Raw genomic sequence first — 26,773 nt, forward strand, 5'->3', positions numbered from 1 at the left:
GTTTATCCAATTTGGTGTACTTGACTACGTTATTTGCATGCTATTGCATTAATCCGAGAGTTTACTCTGAGCACACCTGAGGGTAACAGCTGTTGGTTCCCACGTTATAAAAAATAATAATAAAAAAATGAAAAACTATAAAATATTGAACATCATATATAAAATGTCTTAATATATAATACTAGAATTTCCTATTAATTCTGCTTCTTATCATGTGACGTCTACCTTTTGAACATATATCCGACCCTATCATGCCCTAATTCGTTACCCCAAAAAAAATTTAATTAGGCCTGTTTGTTTATAGACACAGAATGACATGTGACAATCTACTAAATTTCAAGATATAGTTTTTCGAGCATACGTGATTGAAACATGGTGTTTGATTCAAAGCAATTCACAATTAATATTTCATTAATTTAAAAAACAAAGACCTAGACAACGTGCGGGGACTGTTAACTAGGTGGTTTCAAGAGCTGAAGTTGCTATAAATAGGACAGTATTTCTATGTATTAGCACACAAAACATTGCCACATTTCTGTAAGATCAAACATATACACACAACTAGCTAGCATAAATTTCATATATCTTCCCATGGCGATCGAACGAGTTATAATCTTGGCGCTAATCGCCGCTAGTTTAATCTCTGTGGCGTCTGCCATCGCTGGAACTGCAACTTACTACACTGTTTATGTTCGTGAGTAATCGTTTCTCGGTTTCTTTCTGTTTATAGCTAGGTTGTTGGGCAGTCTTAAAATCTTTCAGTAGAGTAGAAGTGACTTAACATAATAATTGATCTAATTAACAACTCGTAATCTTTTAGTATTTCTTCCTCTCCAACTTTTTGTCGGTCGATCGTCTGAATCTCTCACTCAAATCTTAATCTCCGTATACTCGTAGAACTCACTTTTTATAGCAAATGGCTGCAGCATCTGCATGCTATGGATATCAGGACCAGGGCGTACTGGTAGCAGCTGCTAATAGAGCCCTTTACAACAATGGTGCCGCATGTGGAAGTTACTATAACGTCCAATGCACCGGTGGCACCAATCTAGGTGTACCACAGCCTTGCAAGGGCGGTGTAGTCCGGGTTAAAATCGTCGATCTTTGCCCGGGATGCGTCGATAATCAGCTTGATCTTTCTCAAGAAGCTTTCTCTACGATAGCAGACCTTAACGCTGGAAAGATTCTAATCGATTATACCCCGTAAGCTGCTAATTAATTATATACTAATATAGTTATTATAATCATCATTGAATTTCTCTGTCTTTATTTTAATTTGATCAGAGTTTATTTTTTTTTATTGATGATATTCATTTTGTATTAAATTGCAGGGCATAATATGGAGTTATAAGAGAGAAAAATATATATGTCCGCGCGTTGAATAAATGACCGAAGATAGAAATCAGTATTGTCTTCGCCTTGTAATACTTTCTTCATAAATAAAATTAATATATAATCACATTTTCTTGTTTATGTGCCCAAATTTAAGCCAACGTTTGGTACAAAAATACTAAAGTTATATTTGGATGAATGAATTTCAAATCAATATATTTCAAATGTATTTTTATCGTTTAGTGAAGTGATACCGTTAACTTCAAATCTACATCTTACATGTTTATATAATATTTCATGTTAATTATTATGGATTTTAAGTTTACTCAATAATGATATAATTTGAAATCTATTCTACTTTGTATTACTAATGTATAAACAAATAATGTGTGGATTTAAGATTTGATAATTGTTTCATTGTAAACAATAAAATTATAATTGAAATCTATGAATTTTAAATCCATCTCCCCAAGTGTATCCTATATGATTTCAAGAGAGGAATACATTCGACATAAAAAAAAAATGTGATTGTGGATTTCGAAAATGGTTTGCGATTTAGGGTATTGTATTTTATTTTTTTGGAGTTGGTGATTTGGTATATTATTCATTTAGGGATAAAGAAAACATATAAGAATTTTCAATGTTTTTTATGATTATTCCATCCTACCCCTGCAGGCAGTGCCTGCAAAGGTACATCCAAGAGCCAGAATTTTTTCTGGCCCAATTTTTTTTTAAAATTTTTTTCCCCATGAAGTGGAATCCCAACCATTCATATGGGTTGTGGATACTGCCCCCACACAAGGAACGAACGAACCGTTTTTCAGGGGAAAAAATTAAGATAATAAGATAATCTATGATTTGATACATAATCAATTGATCATCATTGTTTCCGGGCAAATGATCGGGGTTAACTCCATCCCAACAATCCAAAGAGAAAAATATTTGTGATCAATTCATGAACATCACATCACAAATGATTAAAACATTTATAGCTCCTACATAAATAAGAAGCTGCAAAACACTATTTAGGAAGAAAATCGTCATCCATTCTTACTAAAAAACTGAAAGAAACCTAAAAATGGAAGAAAGGGTGGAAAGTGAGGAAGATATTGATATACAAAAGAAATAGAGTTTGCAAAAGTTTATTTTAAGTCAAACACTTAAAATAAACTTCTGCAATCAGCAATCACTACCTAAAGTTTCCAACGCATACTCAATTTGTTTTAGTTTATCAACTGCAGAATTAAGGACAATTTTTAAAAATATATTGGATTGATTGAATTCTATATGTTGTTTTCGAATTTTATTTGTAAGCGACGACAATGTCATTGGCTCCGTTCATGGGGTGTGCATGACACACTGAAACTAGATAAATCAATTGAGAATTATTATATTTGTTTCGTTCATGCATGTGTTTAAATATGGAAGAATACCCTCTCATATTTAGAAACGCTGCCCTGAGTTGAAATTTTGTTGTCATCTCCACTGCTGTTTTGCATTTATTTATGTAATTTAATTATTTTCGGTTTAGACATATTTTTGCTCTATATTTTTGTTTTCTGGATTGTAAAATAGTTGAACCATCGAATAAAAGTCTAGTTTTATATAGACAGATCACAGATTCCTGCGACGTTCGTATACGTGAGTTGCATATCTATTTATTTATTTTTATTGATTTTTAAGATGGATATAATATTATTTACTATATTTGAAAAAATATTACGTAATATTAAGCACAATATTGTGCCTCAAACATAATTTCACAGTCAATAAATTAAAGGGAAAACTAAGCTTTGTATTTATAAATATCAGACATATTTGCTCCATTTACCGAGCTTTACGCCTGATTTTTAAAAACAGAGAGTTCTGAAATACCATTAATTTCATATCAGAGGTTATATGTTTAATTTTTTGGGTTTTCTAACTACAAAAAAATAGTTGTTTTAGAACCGGTTATTTAGAAGCGGTTACGTAACCGCCTCGAATACGTAACGTGTTCGAGGCGGTTTATCATTATCCGATTCAATAGAGGTTCTGCAGAAGCGGTTGTAGTTGACCGCTTCCATTTAGTGCATTCCGAAGCGGTTGTTGGATGCGGTTTCTTAACCGCAGCAACAGAGGAAGGGTTTAGAAGCGGTTTTCTATTATCCGCTTTAATAGAAATTCATTTGAAGCGGGTTCACCAGACCGTTTCTATTTAGTGCATTCAGAATCGGTTATATGCAATCGGTTTACTAACCGCACCTAACGAGTATTTTACAAGATTATCGTATTTGGAATTTTGAAGCGGTTGAAACCGCTCCTAAAACTAATACATAAGCTGAAATGCTAATTTAAACAAAACGTAAGCAGAATTTTATTTTAAACAAAACGTAATCGAGTTTTATTTTGAAGCGGTCGAGAAGCGATCGAATCATTTTAAGAAACGCAAGCAAAATTTCATGCTAATTTAAACATTTACCTCACATATTTCATTGATTCGATCGGCGGCCACCAAGTCCACATTGGAATTGTGCTTGTCATTTTTAGGTAATTTCTCTACTTATTTAGAAAAATTAATCAATTTTTTTTTTCTTGAAATCCTGATTTTTTAGATTATATTATGTTCTATTGGTAGATTAATCAAGAGTGGGGTTGATAGATATATTGTCAGTTTTGGCAAATATTTTACTGTTTGATGTTTTAGATTATTAAATTTTTTATATAAATGATTTTTGAATACATTCAAATCAAGTTTAAACATCTGTATCTAATATGTTTGTTGAAATGACTAAAAGAAAATGTGTTTGAAATTTTATTTCCTCACATACCTATATGTTGAACTATTTTAATGTTTTAAGATTGTACAATAGTGAAATTGATTATGTTTGATTTATATTATAGGTTCAAACAATGAAGGCATGGATGGATTATCCTCGTGGCAGTCTTGAGTATCAGGTGGGAATCCGAAATTTTTTACGTTATGCATTTGCTAACACGAGTGATGAAGTAACGAAACCGTGTCCTTGTCGTAAATGCATCAACTCATTGAATCATGATCGTGAGACAGTATATGAACATTTGATGATAAACGGCATTTTACAAGATTATCGTATTTGGAATTTTCATGGTGAAAAGTTGATTGTGCAATCTCATGATAACATGAGAGATGAGATTCATGCCTCAGGAGAAGTTTATGATATAGTTAACCATGAATCAATGGGACAAGAAACATTACATGATGTATTTGGGATGTCTGAAGGATCACCCATGAGGAATGAAAATTACACTACTGCATCGACAAGTCGTACACCGATGCAGTCTAATGTGGAAGAATTCTATAAATTGGTAGAAGAAGGGAAACAACCGTTATATGCTGGATGCACTGATTTTTCTAAACTGACATTTCTTGTTGAGTTATTTCAGTTGAAAGTGAGTGGAAAATGGAGTGATAAGTCCTTTACAGCATTATTGGATTTTCTTCGACGAGTACTGCCACCTGAAGCACAAGTACCAAATTCATTTTATGAAGCGAAGAAATTAATTTCTAATTTGGGACTTCACTACGAAAAAATACATGCTTGTCCGAATGATTGCATGATTTATTGGGGCAATGATGCTAATGAACAATCTTGCAGAGTATGTAACCTTTCAAGGTGGAAAAACATGCACAAACAACCGAAGAAGTCACGCAAACTCGGAAAGAAAAATCTGCAGGTGAAAACTCCAGCCAAGGTTTTTTGGTATTTTCCATTGAAACCAAGATTACAACGATTATTCATGTCATCTAAGACATCTGAAAATATGCAATGGCATTCTAAGAAACGGGTTCAGATGGAATTTTAAGGCATCCGGCTGATTCGTCAGCGTGGAAGACATTTGATGAGCGGCACGTTGATTTTGGTGCAGATCCTAGAAACGTTCGTTTGGGACTCGCCACCGATGGGTTTAATCCATTTAAAAATCAAAGTACGTCACACAGTACATGGCCTGTTGTTCTAATGCCTTACAATTTGCCACCTTGGGAATCAATGAAACCTCATTCAATTATTCTATCCACCTTAATTCCAGGACCCAAAGCACCTGGAAATGATATTGATGTATATTTACGTCCCTTGTTTGCTGAATTGAAAGACTTATGGGAAAATGGGATTAACACTTATGATGCTTCCAACAAAGAAATGTTTCAAATGCGGGCTGCATTGCTTTGGACAATTAGTGACTTTCCAGGTTTGGGATGTTTATCTGGTTGGAACACATATGCCAAGAATGCTTGTCCAACATGTGCTGATAAGACAGATGCGGTATACTTGAATAATGGAAGGAAATGGTCATTTAGAGGGCATCGCCGCTTCTTACCGGCAAATGCAAAAATCCGAACTATGACGAGTTATGGCAAGCCAGAGCAACGTGAGTTAGATTTGAAACCATTGTCAGGATCTGATGTTATAGGAATGACCCAAAATCGGAATGTGGTATTTGGTAAGAGTAACATATCGAAACCATCTGTGCGAGAAAAAACAGGTTCCACTGAACAAATGTGGAGGAAACAAAGCATTTTTTTCACTTTGCCTTATTGGGAGTTTAATTTGATAAGACATAATTTAGATCCAATGCATATTGAGAAAAATGTTTGTGATAATATCCTTGGAACACTTTTAGATGATTCTAGCAAGAGTAAAGATAACGCTGCCGCACGCAGAGATTTGAAAATATTGGGTATTATGAAACAATTATGGCCACAACCACAACCAGATGGCACAGAATATTTACCCCCTGCATGTTATTGAATGAGCAAAGCTGAAAAAAAAAGTTGTTTTGTTCAGTGTTGAAAGATATTCGTGTCCCTGATGGTATGTCATCCGATATTTCAAAATGTGTTGATGTTGGACGTTGTAAGATTAGGGGTCTAAAAAGCCATGATTGTCATGTCATAATGGAACAATTTCTTCCAATAGCTCTTCGTCGTGTGTTATCAAAAAAGGTAACTGCACCATTAATTGTTTTGTGTGAGTATTTCAGAGCAGTGTGTGCAAAGTCCTTACGAGAAGATGAGTTAAAAAAGGCTGAAGAAGGGGTTGTATTGGTTTTATGTCAGTTAGAAAGAATTTTTCCACCATCATTTTTCACAATAATGGTGCATTTGGTGGTGCATTTGGCATATGAAGCAAGAGTAGCTGGGCCTGTGCCTTATCGGTGGATGTATCCAATAGAAAGATATCTTGGAAAACTAAAAAATTTTGTTAGAAACAAAGCACGACCCGAGGCCAATATTGCAGAGGCATACTTAGCAGATGAATGCGTTGTGTTTTGTTCTCGTTATTTAGAGTGTACGAACTCGTTTGGCAATAAAGACGCAAGATACCAGGAGACCCCCGATAATGAGTATCCTTTACTACCATTGTTTCCACAAATAGGACGAGCTACAAAAAAGCGTCAAATAGTTACTTTGGACAACAAAACTCTGAGCCAAGCTCACAGATATATCCTTTCTAATTGCACAGCTCTACAATCATATCGTGAGTAAGTATTATTTTGGAAATGTAATTTAGATTTTATTGTTTTGTCAATACTACAATTTTCTAATCATCAATGTTGTGGTGGAATAGAGAATTAAGAGACGAATTGAAGAGAAAGCATAGATATGGTCATCGTCCAACTAACTTTCAGTTGGATGATATGGTTCGAATGCAATTTCCAGAATGGTTTGTGACCGACGATTTCGGTTGGGAATAATCCTAGCAAGCGGACTAGGTCAAGTTATAGTAAATGGACGAACAGTCCAAGTATCGATCCCACAGAGACTATTATTTAAGTACCAAGAATTTATTATTTGATTTAATCTAGGCAACGATAAAAAGTGATTTGATGATTATTTAAATTAATTAAATTGAACTAATTTATGATAAGTAGACGACTAGAATCAGATTAACAGAAACGCTTGGAATTCGGGGGTTTTCGAATTTAAATAAAGTGACCGGGACACACAACGGTAACAAACTCAGATTTTATCACGCACCGGAATAATTTAACCACAGGTTATTCGCTGTCACGATGCAATTCTCTAATTTAATTATAAATCTATTTCTAGAATTTATAATCCTATTTTCATTTAACAGTCCAATTATTTCTAATTGAATTTAATTAAACAAAAACGCATTTAACAATGATAGAATCGCAGCTGTCGCCTAAAATCGCACACTGAAATCGAATACTATTTCTAGTCGATTTAACCGTGTGTTGATTAATATTTTTGAAGCTAAATTCAATCTATTTTCTTTCGAGTCAAGATCAAACAACAAACATGCAATTAATTGGCCAAATTAAAAGCATGAAAATTATGCAAATATTAATCAATAACAAGAAACAATTTTATTAATCAAACGATCCAATGAATAAACAAACCAATCGTTTGCCCCAATCGTGGTCCCGATCAACAGAGAAACTACTCCATAAATTCAAAACTAAAATCAAATCTAATGTTTGAATTCATGTCTGAAATTACGAAAATAAAAGAGAAGAGAAAATCTCAGTGATGATGTGCGGGTCTTGCGTGTGAAGCGCGCGATTTCCTCTCGTCTCTCCCGATTTTCTCCCAAGCCGTCACCGTCTTCAAGAGTCAGGAAATTTTTCGCCTTTTCTCCCAAAAGTCGGCTGCTAAGGGTTCTGCCTCCCAAAAAAGTCCCCCTCAATCTCTAAATTTTCTTTCCTTTATTTCCAAATCTTCGCGAAATCTGATCTCAAACTAGGGTACACGGACCCCGTGTCTACCTCCGGCTTTGGGTCCGTGTAGTCGCGATTTAATTATATGTCTGGGAGATGCTGGACACGGACCCCGTGTAGGGGTCCGGGTGAAGGTCCGGATGATGGCGCAATTTTCTTTTCTCGGTTGTTTCTTGACACGGACCCCTGCACGGGGTCCGTCTTTGGGTCCGGAGTGGCTCGAATAAATTATTCTCTTGGCTTCTTTAGACACGGACCCTTGCATGGGGTCCGTGTATGTGTCTGGACTTTGGCCCTTTCTCTTGTTTTTCCTATTTCTCCGGGTATTTCTGACGTGGCCTTGCGAAGTTTGACTTTTCTTTCTTTTCTTTGGCTTTTATCATCTTTTGGTCAAACCTGCAAATAGCCATAATGAGACGAATTAAGCGCAAAACCCGGAATAAAAACGCCAGATAAGCTCGAATACGACAAAATAAAGACCCTAAAACGCTATATAATTCGTGCTTATCAACTTCCCCACACTTAACCTTTGTTCGTCCTCGAACAAATCAGACAAAGATAAGGATGAGAAATATTTCAGATTCAGAATTCAAGTAACACAATCAAAACTTCTCAATTTGTCAAATCCATTCACCCCCAGTCAAAAGATCACGCTTTGCATATCACAAGATTCGTTTTCGTCACAATTCAAAATTCAAACATTTACCCAGTAAAGATCAACAGAACAAGATGTGTGTAGTGTGCAGGTCAGACTCGTACTCATCTCCAGCTACTTGGTTTCATGATCACTTATTTTCATTTGTTATCGAAACGCCCCATATGCTTGACTTTCATACCCCTCTCTACTAAATGTTGAACGACAGTGACTTGGTTAATAGGTCTTTTTAAGCTTATAACGTAAGGCCAAGGCTCACGGCTACAATAAAAGGTAGGGAATCCAAAAGTGAGATACAATAAACATTATTCCTGTAGCACATTCATTCAATTTTCGACCCGTCAACAGTTATTGTCTTTTCATCAATTCCAGAGCTCTAGCGTCTCCTTTTCTTTCTCATTGTCCACCAACTTTCACCCACAAAATTTTGTTTCGGGTGCTTTCAACACTATACATTTTCCTCCTTTTTCCTTTTCTTTCCACTTTTTTTTTTTTTTTTTTTTTTTTTTTTTTTTCATGAATAAAAATTCATCGACTCCTTCACACATATCTCTTCAATCTATTGGAGTATTTCAAACATTTCAATGTGCACAGGAGTTTTATTTCTCTCACATTTAGGTAGGAAAAAGTGTATAGGCTATGATTCAGGTAGTTGATGTGGGACATTGAATAACTGACGAATGGGGGCTAACTGTGTGTCATTGACACACACCATTCGATTTTTCCAGGCTCAAAAGGGGTTGCTAGGGGCAATGAATGATGTGTCGGTCAGGCTTGAAAGGCTCAAACGGTCCAAAGATCGCCTAAATCATCCCTAAGTCACCATCGTTCGTATTTTCGCTTCGAGGGCTAATCAGACAAGTTCTAGGGATCGTTGTTCGATATATATATATATATTTTTTATTTTTTATTTATTTTTTTTTTTTTAGTTCACAATTCACCCATTCACTATCAATGAGTAAAAATTTGACCACGTGCATTGAACAAAATGTTGATATAAAACTGGTTCATGTTAGACTCTCTCCTTGAAACTACGACTCCTCTCACTCAATACTAGGCATGAAGCAATTTTCCGGGTGATCCCAAAATCTAACAAATTAATCCGATTATCAAGTGAAACACGAGTTCTTAGTCTACAAATAGTGCCATCCTACGTGAAAAGTGTTGTTAAGTGTTGTGCAACGATGTGTAACAAAACTGACTCACCCCCACACTTTGAACTCGACACTGCCCTCAGTGTAAAACAATATAAACAGAACTATAGAGAATGTGAAAGCCAAAAAAACACTTCCCTGGTTAGATGTCGAGTACGTGGTGGACAGAGGTAAAGATCAGCAACTCCTGAAAGAAAGACATCGAATGCACCAAACCCAAAAACGTAAAATGGAAAAGATAAAGCACGCAAACACTTTAATAAATTCCAAAATAGCGTACACATAAAGAGCATGTCCACAAATATCAACACAGCATACGAATGAAATGATAAAGTCCAGAAATGTGAATACAGTCCTCCACACAGTCTAACAAAATAAAGCTCCTAATCGTCGGCGGAGTCCGCATCCAAATCCTCCATGTCGTCAAGGCCAGATCTGTCATAGGGGGGCGCGGAGACATCGTCAGCAGAGGGCGGAATCCCTAGATGATGCTCAATGCGAGCCATTCTGGTGCTGATGGTTGTCCAAGGCATCAAACAATGACGAGTAAACCTGATGTCTACTCCCCGAGGCTCTCTGTCGTGGTGGCACATGACCCTGAGGGTCGGCGCGATCATCGAAGCCCGCTTCTTCCCGTGCACGATCGTCCCAAGCTCGGTCATCGATGGCGGGTGGAGGTACCGGTGGGTCACGGGGGTGCGGAGTGATATGTCGACTCGAAGGGTTACGGTACCAAGCACCCTGGCGGAAGATGAAGTACATGCCCTGCATAGCCTGGGGGGTGAGCATCTGTGTAGAAGTGGGGAGGAGGGATGTCTCGCCACTGAGATCTACGCCGTGGGCCGATAGAATCCGGGAGATGATAATCGGAAAAGGGGCATATGGCCGCTTGTTCTTTGTGGGGTCAACATGCGCGACAGAGCGCATATGACCGAGAATGATCGACGCGACCGGAATCGCAGGTATGGCCCCCAATCCATTCAGCAGCTTGTCAATAATGTACAAGTCCAAAATGCGGACCTCGTTGTTCCCGGCCTTCCTCGGCAAGATGTTCGCTCCCGTGAAATAACAGATGATGCGATCGAGCAACGGGAGGGAAGTAGGAAGGACGCTCGAGCGAGAACCCGTCGGAGAAGTGAAATAGTGAAGGCGACGTCGGGCCTCGGGGATCCGAAACGTGATGTCGGAGAAGAAAATGTCTAGCTGATTGTGGCTCACCGGAGGGCCCTCATTTGGCACATTCAACAGATTGGCAAGAGTGGCAGTGTCGAACTCGATTAGCACCCCCTTGACGAAAGTGCGGACTCGCTGCAATCCAGTAATGCCCTTGTCTTCGAAGTTGGCATAGAATTGCCACACCAATTCAGGAAAGTAGGGGCCGGTGATGTCCAACAGCGATCCCCAACCAAATTTATCAAATTCGGCTCGGATGGGTACCTCGGCGTCAATCCGTGGGTGGATGGATTTTTCAACAATCATCGCATTCTCGTGGAGTGCCGAAAACCATTCAAAATTTTCGAGGCTTGTGAATCTGGAGGCATCATAGGGGGATGAGGTACCGGCTCGGGCGCGCTTACTGATTTGTTTGCGGGGTGGCATATTGATTCCAGCGATGATATCTGAAATTCCAACAATTCAATAACAATAATCCAATACACCAATCTCAAATTCCCCGACAAACACGTACACCAATCCAATAATTCACCACAACAGAACGAATTCACTCCAACTGATCCCAACACAATGAAGGAAACCAATGCCCTTGCTAGTCAACTCACATTAAACAATGCTCAACAACAATATATCCGGAGAGTAGACCCAATGCAAAAACAACGCAAATCTCAACAATCCAAACAATAATCGAACTCAATCACACTAAGTTAACTCGTATGGATTAGCATGAATCTCCTAACACTGATAATCGCCAATTTGAGAGAAACGGAGTAGCCACGCTCACCGTAACTCGAAGATGATGACACGGTGAAGGGGTGTATTCCGGCGGTGGTCGGCGGCGGCGTGAGGGGCGGCGGCGCGACGGCAGTGGTGGCGCAAGGCGGCGGTGTGAGTGGTGGTATGAATTTTGGGGGTTTAGGGATTGGGGAGGGTCTGCGCGTTTTTATTCTGAGAATTCGCGAATTTAGAAGGCACGGACCCCGTGTAGGGGTCCGTCCTTAGGTCCGTGCTGATGCGCAAATGTGAAAATTCTGGAAATGCTAGACACGGACCCCGTGTAGGGGTCCGTCCAGAGGTCCGTGCAGACTCGGGATATTGGTTCTTTCGAAAATCTAAACACACGGACCCCGTGTAGGGGTCCGGGGCAGGGTCCGTTCAGACTCGGTATTTTCACCCCAAATTTTTTTTTTTTTTTTTTTTTGAAAATAAATCCCTACGCACTCTAGACCCAACACATAATGCAAACCAGGAAAGAATAATTCGAGACATCTGCACAACAAAATTTAAACGCAACCAAGCACACAAGATGCAGGAATTGTACAGAAACTTCCCTGGCCTAATTGGCGTTCTGAATCCGTCGTTTTTATAGAATCCCATGCCTTATAAATCCCGCCACCGGTGAATAAGTTACCTGCACCACCAAACACTGAGATCAGCTCACGAGATAAGAATAAAACAAAACGAAAATTAAAATAAAAACGAAAATAAAAAACAAAACACTGGGTTGCCTCCCAGCAAGCGCTAAATTTATAGTCTATAGCCCGACTGTACTCCCTTATTTAGTTTGGATCCTGCAGATCCACAGTGGTTTGCACGTCGGGGATTGTACCTCCATGGTAAACTTTCAGCCTATGCCCATTTACCTTGAACGCTCCGGTAGCTTCGCTAGTGATCTCCACTGTCCCATAAGGAAACACTTGCGTGATGGTGTATGGTCCTGACCACCGTGAACGCAACTTACCTGGCATCAACTTCAGTCGAGAATTGTATAGTAGTACATGTTGTCCCACCACAAATTCTCGACCAACAATGTTCTGATCATGCCAGCGTTTGGTTTTCTCTTTGTAAAGCTTGGCATTCTCATACGCCTCCAACCGAAACTCATCCAATTCATTCAACTGCAGCACTCTATCATCACCTGTGGCTTTAGCATCAAAATTCAAAAATTTAGTCGCCCAGTAAGCCTTATGTTCAAGTTCAACAGGTAGGTGACACGATTTCCCATACAGCAATTTAAAAGGAGACATGCCAATGGGGGTTTTGAACGCAGTGCGGTACGCCCAAAGTGCATCGTCGAGTTTTCTAGACCATTCTTTCCTCGAAGCACCGACAGTCTTCTCAAGAATGCGTTTCAGTTCTCTATTTGAAACCTCGACTTGGCCACTAGTTTGGGGGTGATAAGGTGTTGCCACCTTATGTCGGACCCCATACTTAGCCAACAGACTGTCAAACTGACGATTACAAAAATGCGTACCTCCATCGCTAATAATGGCTCTAGGTGTGCCGAAACGTGAGAAAATATTTTTCATAAGAAATTGAACAACAACCCTAGAGTCATTAGTTTTGCATGCAGTAGCCTCTACCCATTTAGACACATAGTCCACAGCCACCAAAATGTACTTGTTCCCAAAAGAAACCGGGAACGGCCCCATGAAATCTATACCCCAAACATCAAATATCTCACAAACCAAAATATTATTAAGAGGCATTTCATGTCTTCTAGAGATATTACCTGTGCGCTGACAATTTGAACATTTTGTAACATATTCATGCGCATCCTTAAACAAAGTAGGCCAATAAAAACAAGACTGGAGGACTTTGGACGCAGTTCTAGTTGCTCCAAAATGGCCCCCAGCCGGACCAGCATGACAATGAAACAAAATTTCACTTACCTCTTCCTGGGGAACACATCTACGGATTATACCGTCTGCACATATTCTAAACAAATAAGGATCCTCCCACAAATAATATTTCAGATCTGAGAAAAACTTCTTCTTTTGTTGATAAGTAAAATGGGGAGGTATGAACTTACTTGATAGATAATTAACAAAATCGGCATACCATGGTAAACTGTCGATTGCAAAGAGTTGCTCGTCTGGGAAGTCATCACGAATAATTGCATTACCTGAACTTGGATTCTCCAAACGAGAAAGATGGTCTGCAACCTGGTTCTCTGTTCCCTTCCTATCGATGATGTCCAAATCGAATTCCTGCAAAAGAAGAATCCAACGAATTAGCCTTGGCTTTGCATCCTTTTTAGCCATCAAGTATTTCAAGGCGGAATGGTCAGTATGCACGACTACTTTGCTCCCTATCAGATACGATCTAAACTTATCAAGAGCAAAAACCACGGCAAGAAGCTCCTTCTCTGTAGTGGCATAGTTCAGTTGGGCGGCTGACAGTGTCATACTAGCATAGTAGATGACATGAATGCATTTATCACGTTTTTGGCCCAACACTGCCCCTAGAGCTGTGTCACTTGCATCACACATCACCTCAAATGGCGACCCCCAATCAGGTGCTATCATCACTGGTGCGGTGATCAACTTCTCCTTCAGGACCTGAAATGCCTGCACACACTCATCAGAAATATCAAATTTCACATCTTTTATCAGTAAATTGGTCAGTGGCTTAGAAATGCAGGAAAAATCTTTGATAAAACGTCTATAAAACCCTGCATGTCCTAAAAAACTACGCACTCCTCGGATGTTTGTTGGGGTAGGGAGTTTCTCTATCACTTCAATCTTAGCCTTATCAACCTCGATTCCATTTTCAGAAATTTTATGCCCCAACACGATCCCCTCTCTCACCATAAAGTGGCATTTTTCCCAGTTCAGCACCAAATTTGACTCCTCACATCTCTCCAAAACTTTAGACAAATTAATCAAACAAGTATCGAATGAAGAGCCAAATACAGAAAAATCGTCCATAAATATTTCAATGAAATCCTCAATCATATCATGGAAAATTGCCATCATGCATCGTTGGAAGGTTGCTGGTGCATTACATAGACCGAATGGCATTCGTTTATATGCAAATGTCCCATAAGGACAAGTAAAAGTGGTTTTCTCCTGATCTTCAGGGTCAATAGGAATTTGCATATAACCTGAATAACCATCCAGGAAACAGTAAAAAGGATGCCCAGCTAACCTTTCCAACATTTGATCAATAAAAGGGAGGGGGAAGTGGTCTTTACGGGTGGCGTCATTAAGTTTTCTATAATCAATGCAAACACGCCACCCTGTAACAGTTCTAGTAGGGATTAATTCATTATTCTCATTCTTGACAACAGTGATCCCACCCTTTTTCGGAACTACTTGCACTGGACTAACCCACCTACTATCAGAAATCGGGTAAATAATACCTGCGTCCAGTAGCTTAATCACCTCTTTCTTTACCACCTCTTGCATAGCTGGGTTCAGTCGTCTTTGAGGTTGGGTAGAAGTCTTGTGGTCAGTCTCCATCAGAATTTTGTGCATGCACATGGATGAACTGATCCCTTTGATGTCTGCAATGCTCCAACCAATTGCTTTGATATTATCCCTCAGAACTCGCAGCAGCTTTTCTTCCTCCAAACCTGTCAAGATAGATGAAACAATTACTGGCAGTTTATCATTGTCAAGCAAAAATAAATATTTCAAATGAGAGGGAAGAGGTTTCATCTCTAAGATTGGGGCTTCTTCAATGGATGACCTTAAAGGTCTTGGGACATGCCCAAGCTCCCCAATCCTAGAGTTTACCGTTCTCGAGATCGGTCTGCCTGCTTCCAGATAAAGCATGTATTCCTTAACATCATCATTCTCCAACTCTCCTGAACATGAATCAGTCAAACAAAACTCCAAAGGATCTTCACCGATCAATTCCTGCAAACTGCACTCAACAAGTTCGTCAGTAGCATCAATTCTAAAACAATCAGATTTATCATTAGGATATTTGATGGACTGAAAAACATTAAACACCACACTCTCATCATTCAGTCTCAATACCAACTCACCCTTTTGTACATCTATCAGAGCTTTCCCAGTGGCTAAAAATGGTCTTCCTAAAATTAGAGGAATCTCACGATCCTCTTCCATGTCTAACACAACAAAATCCACTGGAAAAATAAACTTGTCAACTTTCACCAACACATCCTCTACAACTCCCCTAGGAAATTTAATTGATCTATCAGCTAACTGTAGAGAAATTGTAGTTGGTTTCACTTCACCTATTCCTAGTTTCTCAAAACATGAATAAGGCATCAAATTAATACTTGCACCTAAATCACACAAGGCTTTAGCAAAAAATGAAGTTCCTATGGTACAAGGGATAGAGAAACTACCTGGATCCTTAAGCTTTGGAGGTAATTTATTTTGTAAAATAGCAGAACATTCCTCCGAAAGCTTAACTGTCTCAAAGTCAACCAATTTCCTCTTGTTTGATAAGATTTCTTTAAGAAATTTTGCATAAGAGGGCATTTGAGCTAAAGCTTCTGCAAATGGGATATTTATGTGCAGCTTTTTGAAAATTTCAAGGAATTTTGAAAATTGAGTATCCAATTGCAGTTGCTTAGCTCGTTGGGGAAAAGGGAGCGAATTAATATCAATATTGGAGTTCAAGTTTAGGGACTTACCTTTCTCCTTCGTGTCATTGGATCCTTGCTTTGATAATTCCTTCTCCTTCGCATAATTATCGACATCAACCACCTCTTGCTTTATAGGAGACGTCACCGTGACTGCATTGACACCTTTAGGATTCTTTTCCGTGTCACTAGGTAGTGAACCCGGAGCTCGTGTAGACATTTGTGTCGCTAGCTGTCCTAGTTGAGTCTCCACTCTTTGCATCATGGCATCATGATTTTGCCATCTCATCTCATTCCCTGCTATGTACTTTGCAAGCATGTCCTCAAGGTTTGACTTGCCATCTTGTGGCTTAAAACCGGGTGGCATAGAAGGTCCAGCACCTTGTGGAGGTTTAGGTGGTTGTTGAGGAGGCCTTTGCTGTGTAGGATGCTGTGGAGGATTAAACTGTAATGGCACAACAGCATTTTCTGACTGTCTCCACCCGAAATTTGGATGATTCCTCCAGCCTGGATTGTACGAGAAACTGTATGGATTGTTCTGCTGACGCCCCTGGTTTCCCAAATAATTTACTGAATCCCCTCCAAAACACTGTATTTCCTCACAAGGAATATCCGGCATGAATGGCATGTCGCAAGATGGGCCACCACCCATTTCAGCATTTCCTTGGATCTGATTCACTGACTTGACTGGTATTGACTTCTGCGCTTGTAACTGTGACATCTGATGTGTCAATCCATCAAGTTTTGCTGTAATCGCTGTCAAAGCATCCATCTCAAGGAATCCTACTTTCTTCTCCCTGCGGTTGTCTTGCCAACCCACATTGCTCTCGGCCATATTAGATATGATTTCGAGCGCTGCGGTTGGCGTTTTCCTGTATAGACTCCCATTTGCTGCCGCATCAAGCATAGATCTCACAGAAGGATCTACCCCATAGTAAAATGTCTCCACCTGTTGGCCTACTGAAAAACCATGTCTCGGGCACATTCTCAACATCTTTTTAAACCTCGCCCATGCTGAATTCAGTGATTCCCCATCTCTCTGTCTAAATGAAGTGATTTCATTTCGCAGTTGTGTAATCTTAGTAGGGGGAAAATACCTGTGCATGAAGAACTCAACTAGCCCATCCCAAGTAGTGATAGAACCAGCTGGAAGGTCGCGAAGCCACTCCATAGCTTCTCCTTGCAAGGAGAATGGAAATAGTCTGAGTCGTATGGCATCAGTACTCACCCCATTGCACTTGATCGTATCACAGATTGAGAGAAAATTCTCCAGATGTGCATTGGGGTCTTCAGATGGTGCTCCACCGAACTTTACTTGCATTTGGATCATCTGGATGATGCCTGGCTTCAGCTCGAATGAATTTGCCTGAATCGTAGGGCGGATGATACTAGACCCATAACCTCCAAATGCTGGCCGATGAAGTTCCATCAACGTACGTTCATCATCTTCTCCGGCCATTCCTTCGAATTCTGGTTTAAGATCTATTTCAGGTTCTGCTTCAGACTCGGACTCAAAAGACAGGTTGTTGTTCCTTCGATTTCTGCGGATGCTGCGAAGGGTGCTTTCAATCTCCAGATCAAGTGGCACTAGATTTTTGACGTCCTGAGCACGGTTCATATAACACGAGCTAACCCCTGAAATCAAAAATTTAATTGCACAATTTAAGCCCCAAAAGAGTATATAATAAGAAAAACTGAAACAAAATTAATTAAAATACTAAAGAATAGAATAACTGAAAAATTTAAAACTAAGAATAAAAGCCTAGTCTCAAACAAATAATTTATCCTAATATTAAATAAATAGTCCCCGGCAACGGCGCCAAAAACTTGACCGACGATTTCGGTTGGGAATAATCCTAGCAAGCGGACTAGGTCAAGTTATAGTAAATGGACGAACAGTCCAAGTATCGATCCCACAGAGACTATTATTTAAGTACCAAGAATTTATTATTTGATTTAATCTAGGCAACGATAAAAAGTGATTTGATGATTATTTAAATTAATTAAATTGAACTAATTTATGATAAGTAGACGACTAGAATCAGATTAACAGAAACGCTTGGAATTCGGGGGTTTTCGAATTTAAATAAAGTGACCGGGACACACAACGGTAACAAACTCAGATTTTATCACGCACCGGAATAATTTAACCACAGGTTATTCGCTGTCACGATGCAATTCTCTAATTTAATTATAAATCTATTTCTAGAATTTATAATCCTATTTTCATTTAACAGTCCAATTATTTCTAATTGAATTTAATTAAACAAAAACGCATTTAACAATGATAGAATCGCAGCTGTCGCCTAAAATCGCACACTGAAATCGAATACTATTTCTAGTCGATTTAACCGTGTGTTGATTAATATTTTTGAAGCTAAATTCAATCTATTTTCTTTCGAGTCAAGATCAAACAACAAACATGCAATTAATTGGCCAAATTAAAAGCATGAAAATTATGCAAATATTAATCAATAACAAGAAACAATTTTATTAATCAAACGATCCAATGAATAAACAAACCAATCGTTTGCCCCAATCGTGGTCCCGATCAACAGAGAAACTACTCCATAAATTCAAAACTAAAATCAAATCTAATGTTTGAATTCATGTCTGAAATTACGAAAATAAAAGAGAAGAGAAAATCTCAGTGATGATGTGCGGGTCTTGCGTGTGAAGCGCGCGATTTCCTCTCGTCTCTCCCGATTTTCTCCCAAGCCGTCACCGTCTTCAAGAGTCAGGAAATTTTTCGCCTTTTCTCCCAAAAGTCGGCTGCTAAGGGTTCTGCCTCCCAAAAAAGTCCCCCTCAATCTCTAAATTTTCTTTCCTTTATTTCCAAATCTTCGCGAAATCTGATCTCAAACTAGGGTACACGGACCCCGTGTCTACCTCCGGCTTTGGGTCCGTGTAGTCGCGATTTAATTATATGTCTGGGAGATGCTGGACACGGACCCCGTGTAGGGGTCCGGGTGAAGGTCCGGATGATGGCGCAATTTTCTTTTCTCGGTTGTTTCTTGACACGGACCCCTGCACGGGGTCCGTCTTTGGGTCCGGAGTGGCTCGAATAAATTATTCTCTTGGCTTCTTTAGACACGGACCCTTGCATGGGGTCCGTGTATGTGTCTGGACTTTGGCCCTTTCTCTTGTTTTTCCTATTTCTCCGGGTATTTCTGACGTGGCCTTGCGAAGTTTGACTTTTCTTTCTTTTCTTTGGCTTTTATCATCTTTTGGTCAAACCTGCAAATAGCCATAATGAGACGAATTAAGCGCAAAACCCGGAATAAAAACGCCAGATAAGCTCGAATACGACAAAATAAAGACCCTAAAACGCTATATAATTCGTGCTTATCAGTTTGCTAAAAGAGTAAGTAAGATATCGATTGATTTATTGGTAAATAGAGTGATTATTATTTTAAAAATATTAATATCAAAATTGTGTTTGTGTATGTATTATAGGTTGATCGGGCAAATGAACGAATTGATGACTTCACTCTAAGGGCACTTGCACGTGGTCCAAATCCTGTAGCATTTAGTTATCATGGTTTCAATGTGAATGGTTTTGCATTTCGCACAGTAGAATCCGAAAGAAACAAAAAAACGCAGAATAGTGGAGTCATGGTGCCGTCGATGGATGATAATGACGATAACGAGTCAACCTATTATGGACGGTTAACTGATGTTATCTCACTTGATTACAGTGGTCATGGACGAATAGTTTTGTTCCGATGCGATTGGGTTAATACTACTGTTGGAATGAAAATTGATCCTTTAGGATTTACGATGGTGAATTTTTCGCGTTTGATACATACAGGAGAACGAGAAGAGCATGAACCTTTTATTTTGGCTTCGCAAGCTCAAATGATTTATTATGTTCGTGATCCAAAAGAAGAAGATTGGCATTCTGTTATTTGCTACACACCAAGAGACACATACAACATGGGCAATGAAGATGATATTGATACAATTCAATTCATTCCTAACAATTTTTCAGATGTCGAATTTTTGTTGGATGACGTAAACACTATAGACATTGAGTTAACAAGAAATGATGTAGATGGCTCAACCGTTGATGGCATGCCTATTGTGATCCATGAATCTGATGAAGAATAAGGGGAGATTAGTTTACATGTATTCTGGTAAATTGGCCTCTGTTTTTATTATTATTAATATTCTTAAATTATAACTCCATGACCTTATATGTTTGAGTTTCAGATAAGCTTGATTCCAGATAAAGAGACAACTTAACGCCAGGGGTTATGCTTTTATTCAGTATATATTTTTTATTATCAATAAGGAATGTGATTATTCAACCACTTAAGGCTTCAGTATTTTTTTTCTTTAATAATTTGGTTTGTTTCCCTTTATTTTGTGATCACTTCGTTCTAGTTGTTTTGTTTTATCTTTCAAGTCTCTAAATTGAACTGCATATTCGTATTTGCTACATAAATACTGTATTCATGACAGGACCACATTTCTCTTTTTGGAATATTGAAATTGTTTTTATCCCCTGTAAAACTGTTCCAAATTTGTAGTGGACAGTTGATTAATGATGTGCATCCATTTTTATCTTTTGATTTTTTTTCCTCGTTTCATGGTTAATTAATGTTAAATTAAATGTATATTCAAATTAAATGTACAAATTTTAAATAAATAAATGTTGGGATCATGTACATAAAATATGCTTTTATATTATCAATCGACGAGGCATACCATAAGTTTTCAATTAATTACTTCTCCAAATCGCATTAGTTGTTTATTATATATATAATTTTTCTTATATATTATCAATCCTCGAGGGCATATACAACAAGCTTTCTATTATTCACTTGTTCAAACAATATTTGTTGTTTTTTATATTTAATTTGTTAAAAATAATTACCACTAATTAATAATGTAGTAGACTTAATTTTAAATTACAAAAGAGAAATGTACGAGAAAATCCTATTGTGTAGGAATACATTCTATCAATTTTTGTATGAAAAATTAGTGAACTATTATTAATAATTTTTTAAAAAATATGAAATTTACATATATTTTCTTGAAATAAGATAATTTTATATTATAAATTAATTAACTTATCCTAGAACTTCTCTCTCCCTAAGCAATTGACACGTGCTAATTTTTTTGTCATGATCAATCAAATTTGAATTTATGAAAATAAATATTAATTATTAATAAAGAACAAGAGAATATCCAATATGATGTAAATAAGCATTTACATCATTGATAGGAGTTATTGTTTTAATCTACTTGTCTTAATTAAAAAGAAAATTAGGAGGCTTAATTAAAAAGAAAACAAAGCGTACAAACCGATAGATTGTTTCAGAATCCCGCTATTTTTTTCACTCCCGCCCTCACAATCGATTTTCCCCATCTTGTGACCCGACGATCGATTTTTTCCCATCTAGTGTAGAAGAAAATCTATGCCCTATACCGAGTTGCAATCGTTTAGAAAATCTTGTTCTGGAGGTAAATTCTCTTCCCTTGCCGTAAAATTTATTTTATTCTGCTAAGGATTTTGATGGTGGTTATTTTAATATTGTTTTTGTTCTTTGTTTTGATTATTTAATGGAAACGTTCTTGTTTCTGAGTGTGTAAAGTTTTCAATCGCTTCTGAATTTCTGAGGGTGTAAAGTTTCCAGTAGCTTCTGAATTTCCCTTGTGTTTTCTTGGTCTTTCTTAGGCTTCCTACCTCCAATAGTAGCATCCTTCCACTATGTAGTCGTAAGAAAGTTATAGTTGAATCATTCTTTTACTAAGTGTCTTTTGGTTTAGTTGTTATTATTTTTGTTCAAGGAATAACCTTTTCAGTCTGAGGTTATCATATTGATTCCTTTTTAATATTCGTAGCTATAAAAAATATGATGAAGTACAACTGGAGTATGTGTGCACAACAACTTAGAAAGTGCTGTAGAAGATGAGTTTTGGTCAAAACAGCTGAAGACTAATTTGGGGACATTCTTATACCCTATTTGGGTTTTGATTCTAATCTCTTCCCAATTTTACATTCTTGTTTGCCATAAATCTCACCTGACGTGCAATTTTACTTTGCCTTGGACATGGCATATATTTAACGTTTTTCATAAGCGACAATATGTTGGTTAAGGGTATTAGTTCATGTTGTAACAAGTCATCTCTGCAAAACTTAGATGTATTACTTCTGTTAATAAAGTCAATAATGATGTTGGTTCTATAAGCCTGTTCAGCTTTCTGAAGAATCAAGAAAAGTTAACCTTCTAACTTTCGTTTCAGGTACATGATGAACTAGTCCTGGAATCCGATTCTTCAGTTGTTAAGGAAGCTGGGCTGTTATTTCAAACATGCATGGAAAGGGCTGTGTCGCTTCTTGGTATGGTTAACATGTATTTATGGTAATTCGTCGTTGGAAATCATACATACCATGACAATCCCGAGATTCTTCTTACACTGTCCTTCTTGGTCGATACTCCCTTTGTTGTCGCTTTTCATCTATTTTTCCCAGCAACTAGGTTCAACTTCTGTGCATTGGTTTTGGAAATATGAACTTGAACTAGTATTTACACTGTTGCTTCATTTTGTACTAGTTATTGAGTTCTCATTCTCAAGTCATAGGTTCACATGTGGTGTACTGATTTTAGCTAATATTAAAGGTGTGTGTTTACGATGGTTAAATAAATTGTTTCTGCAGTTCCTTAGCCGGTTAAATTGAAAGTCGGGAGAACTTGGGGGTCTTTGGAGCCATTCATGCCTAATCCTTAGATATGAAGTAAACCGCAATTACAATTTCGGCAGGAAACATATACTGTGGCCCATGCGTCAAACTGGTTCTTTTAGTATACTGTGGCCCCTGCGTCAAAATTGAATTGAGAATCAAAGGTAGACCATATACTATTTTTGTTTTTCATTGCAACTGGTTCTTTTAGTATTCATTGTAAACTCATACTATGCAAATTATGGTCTTCTTTATATTTTAACCATCTTCTTGACTGTTGTAATTTTATATTATTATTATTTTCAAGTACATATGAAAAATGACAAACAAAAGACTTCAGAAGTTGATTAAGAATATCAGAAAGCGATCTAGGGGACAAGAATCAAATAACAGGTGTGACGATGAAGTTGGATCACAAGACATAACATCACATTCACCACCGGAGACCCAAAACAATGCACTGGAATCACAACAAGATGACGAGGAGTATATATATATATATATATATATATATATATATATATATATATATATATATATATATATATATATATTTATCAGGCGAAAATGAAGTGTTGCCTTCACAGAGGCCGCCGAATAGACGTGGGAGAACTGTAATGAAGGATGTTCATGCATTGCATCATGATGATTTGTTACATGTAACGTTTAATGAAAGAGGCCAACCTTATGGAGATTTACAACCGGTACTGGCAAATTATGTGGGGACAATAGCTCGGAATGGAGTTTTGTTGCCCCTTGATTATTTAGACTGGAGAAAAGTTCCAAAGCATCGGTTGGAGGAGGCATGGAAACTTGTTATTGTAAGTTGAGAACTACTTAATATCACACATGAGCTTCAAACATTAACATATTTATGTTTATGTTTATAGGCACGATTCATAATCTCCGATCAACATCAAGATTTTGTGATGCAAATGATGGGGGTTGCATGGAGGCGATGGAGGACCGAAGTTAAAGCTACATCTTATGACTCCAATATCCCATTAGAGGAGCTTGTGTCCATTCGCCCTATTCCTCATGGGTTGGCTACAGAAGTTTGGGAAAGATTATGTGTGTACTGGAAGGCTACTGAGGTAATCATGAATATTTATTATTAATTATGGATATTCATATTAAAACATAATTTTTTTTTTCAGAAAAGTTCTAAAATAAATCGAGAAAATGGAAAAAATAAAAAAGGAACTCATGCACAGGGACGAACGAGTATCCCTTCTCTGGAAGACAAATTTGTAAGCATTAACCTGTATTTTTCTTTGCAAAAAGTCTCATATTACCTATTTGTTATTTGAACTTTGATGTCATAGATAACTAGTGTTATATGCTTTTATGGTGTTGTAAATATAGATTAATAATTATCTATGATGTAGTTAAAATTTAAAGATATGTTGTTAATGATCGATTCTAGTTTTTCTTATCATTTATTTTGTTGTTTGTGAATGTGTGAATTAAGAGTATAAGTTTTGTTGTTTGTAAAATTTCAGCAGTCATATTTTTTGTATATATGATATTGTTTTTCTATTAGTTGAAAGAGAATGGTAGGAAGCCGACTCGCATCGAAATAATGCATTTGAGTCAGAGAAGTAAAAAGAAAAGAGGTGCTCCAGTTGATGCTGAAGCCATACGCTATGAGGTGCTAATTAGTTACAATTTTATATAATGACTTTTGAATAAATTTTTCGTTTACTTGACGTTTTGTTTGTTAGAATTTGTTGGATGAGGCTGTTCAAACTCGCTTACAAGACATGGCTGAGGGGACACAAGCAATAGAAGTGCATGAGGATGCATTTCGGTTATATTTTCTTTAAAATTTCATATTATTTTTGTTAATGTTATTACAAAATATGTGTATTAATTATAAGTTTTATGCAGTGATGTATTTGGAACCGAGCATTCTGGCCGAGTTCGATGTCTGGGAGCAGGAGCACTGCCTAGCCAAGTCTTCCCTGAACAATACAGGCGAAGCTCATTCTACAATAGGCAAAACTATCATTCTACTTTGGAGATGACAAATAAATTCAAAGAAATGCAAGAACAAATGAAGAAAGATATGGAGATGCGTGAATCGCAGTTGCGAGCAGAAATGGAGGCGCAAAAAGCACAACTACAGACAGAAATGGAGAAAATGAGACAAATGCAAGATCAATTCGAAAGTTGTACACGGGTTATGCAGAGTATGATACATGGAGGGTCTAGTGGGCATGAATTGTTACCCACACAGGTATTTACATGTTATAAAATATCAAATGAAAAAATTGGTTGCTTGACGATAATTTCGATTAATTTTTACAGATGGCAGCTGTAATGACAAACATCATTCAGAAACACATTTATGCCACATCCAATGAAAGAGAAAATGATAGCAGAACTCCTCCAGAAAGTTCATCTGGTGATTAGATATTTAAGAAAAAACATACTTTAGTTTTAGCTTTCGTTTGCAATCATCAGTATTTTTTGTTTTTAGAATTTCATGTTTCTGCAAACTTAGATATTTATTTGTGGATTTTGTTTGGTTTCCCAGTAAATGACAAATGTTTTTGTTGATTTCGAGTTATTTATTTTATATGTATCATGTTTTTTTTTTTCATTTTCTTGTGTAGAAGGAAATAAATATAATAATTTGGAATTTTTTTTTAAATACTTATGAATTGGTTTGCAACCGCTCTTACAAATAAAAATGTATTGCATTTACAAGCATTACTTAACCGCTCCTATATCGCCTCGAGAGCAAAGTAACCAGAGCGGGTCTTTTCATTCTGATCCCAACCGCTGCAAAAAACAATACGCAACACAAGCGGTGAAAAACCGCTTGTGTTGCTACTTGTAGAAGCGTTTATATACCGCTTCAACATAAATGGACCGCAAACGGTTACAAACCGCTTCAAACTAAATGGACCACAAACGGTTACTAGCCACTTGTGTTGCCACTTTTTAGAGCGGTGTTGTACCGCTTCACACGAACTTCAGCACCAGCAGTTATACGTCACCGCTTGTGTTTCCTCTTACAGGAGCGGTTCTAAACCGCTGCAATAACAGTCTTTAGGACCGGTTTTTATTGCTTCACCACCGGCTGTGGTTACGGTGCAATAGACGCTAAGAGCGGACGAAATGGAGTCGGTACATAAACCGCTTCGAATAAAATCGAAGCGGTGATAAACCGCTTCCGATAGTCCTATAAACCGGTTCTAAATGCTACCTTCTTTTTTTTTTTTGTGATGTACTACAATTTTGCAATAATTAAATTAATTAAAGTACTAAATTTGTTCACTAATTATAACTGTAGCAGATTGTTTTATAGTTCGATACTTGAATTTTGTTCATCTAACATTTCAAACCTTTCGTTTCACTAGTTGGATCTACAAAAAATCGAAGTCAATAAATGGATAAAGCCAAAAACTGTCAAAGTTCAATTAAGTCACGGTCTATATCAAAGAACCGTAACCATTAAAAATTTCTAAAAAATCGATCGAGTGACGATCAAAGTTTGAATTTATTAATTTCAATTCTCCATGAACTTGGAATTTAATTGGTCCTATTTTATGTAGAAAGACAACTTTGGCTTTTCCACTTTAAATTGACAGGTGTTAAGATTGGAACTTGGACCTAACTCAACCCCAAAAGCTAGCTCAAAGGGAGAGGAGGATTGTCCAAGCCAATATATGCAACTCTCAGGTTATTTATCCAACCGATGTAAGACAATTAACACA

General features: G+C 37.6%; 3 protein-coding genes and 1 long non-coding RNA gene across 4 annotated transcripts; all 4 read left to right on the forward strand.

Annotated features, from left to right (window-relative positions):
- Positions 1–442: 442 nt before the first annotated feature.
- On the forward strand, positions 443–1,451 carry LOC140803692 (EG45-like domain containing protein). The gene is made up of 3 exons (XM_073159586.1): positions 443–694; positions 927–1,203; positions 1,332–1,451. The coding sequence occupies exons 1-3, from the start codon at positions 592–594 to the stop codon at positions 1,336–1,338; spliced, it is 387 nt and encodes a 128-aa protein (XP_073015687.1). The 5' UTR covers positions 443–591; the 3' UTR covers positions 1,339–1,451.
- Positions 1,452–19,714: 18,263 nt separating this feature from the next.
- Positions 19,715–20,863, forward strand: LOC140803822 (uncharacterized). The gene is made up of 2 exons (XM_073159695.1): positions 19,715–19,721; positions 19,814–20,863. Exon 2 carries the CDS (start codon positions 19,973–19,975, stop codon positions 20,465–20,467), a length of 495 nt encoding a protein of 164 aa, XP_073015796.1. The 5' UTR covers positions 19,715–19,721; positions 19,814–19,972; the 3' UTR covers positions 20,468–20,863.
- Positions 20,864–21,671: 808 nt separating this feature from the next.
- Positions 21,672–23,164, forward strand: LOC140803853 (uncharacterized). The gene is made up of 3 exons (XR_012111951.1): positions 21,672–21,826; positions 22,610–22,706; positions 23,025–23,164. It is a non-coding gene; the product is annotated as an uncharacterized lncRNA (long non-coding RNA).
- A 412-nt stretch (positions 23,165–23,576) lies between these two features.
- LOC140842851 (uncharacterized) lies at positions 23,577–25,463 on the forward strand. Its single transcript, XM_073211044.1, has 7 exons — positions 23,577–23,869; positions 23,939–24,142; positions 24,206–24,298; positions 24,592–24,699; positions 24,773–24,858; positions 24,939–25,287; positions 25,359–25,463. The coding sequence occupies exons 1-7, from the start codon at positions 23,666–23,668 to the stop codon at positions 25,461–25,463; spliced, it is 1,149 nt and encodes a 382-aa protein (XP_073067145.1). The 5' UTR covers positions 23,577–23,665.
- The last annotated feature ends 1,310 nt before the right edge of the window (positions 25,464–26,773 follow it).

Source organism: Primulina eburnea, chromosome 10, assembly GCF_022965805.1.
Source record: "Primulina eburnea isolate SZY01 chromosome 10, ASM2296580v1, whole genome shotgun sequence".
Taxonomy (NCBI): Eukaryota; Viridiplantae; Streptophyta; class Magnoliopsida; order Lamiales; family Gesneriaceae; genus Primulina; species Primulina eburnea.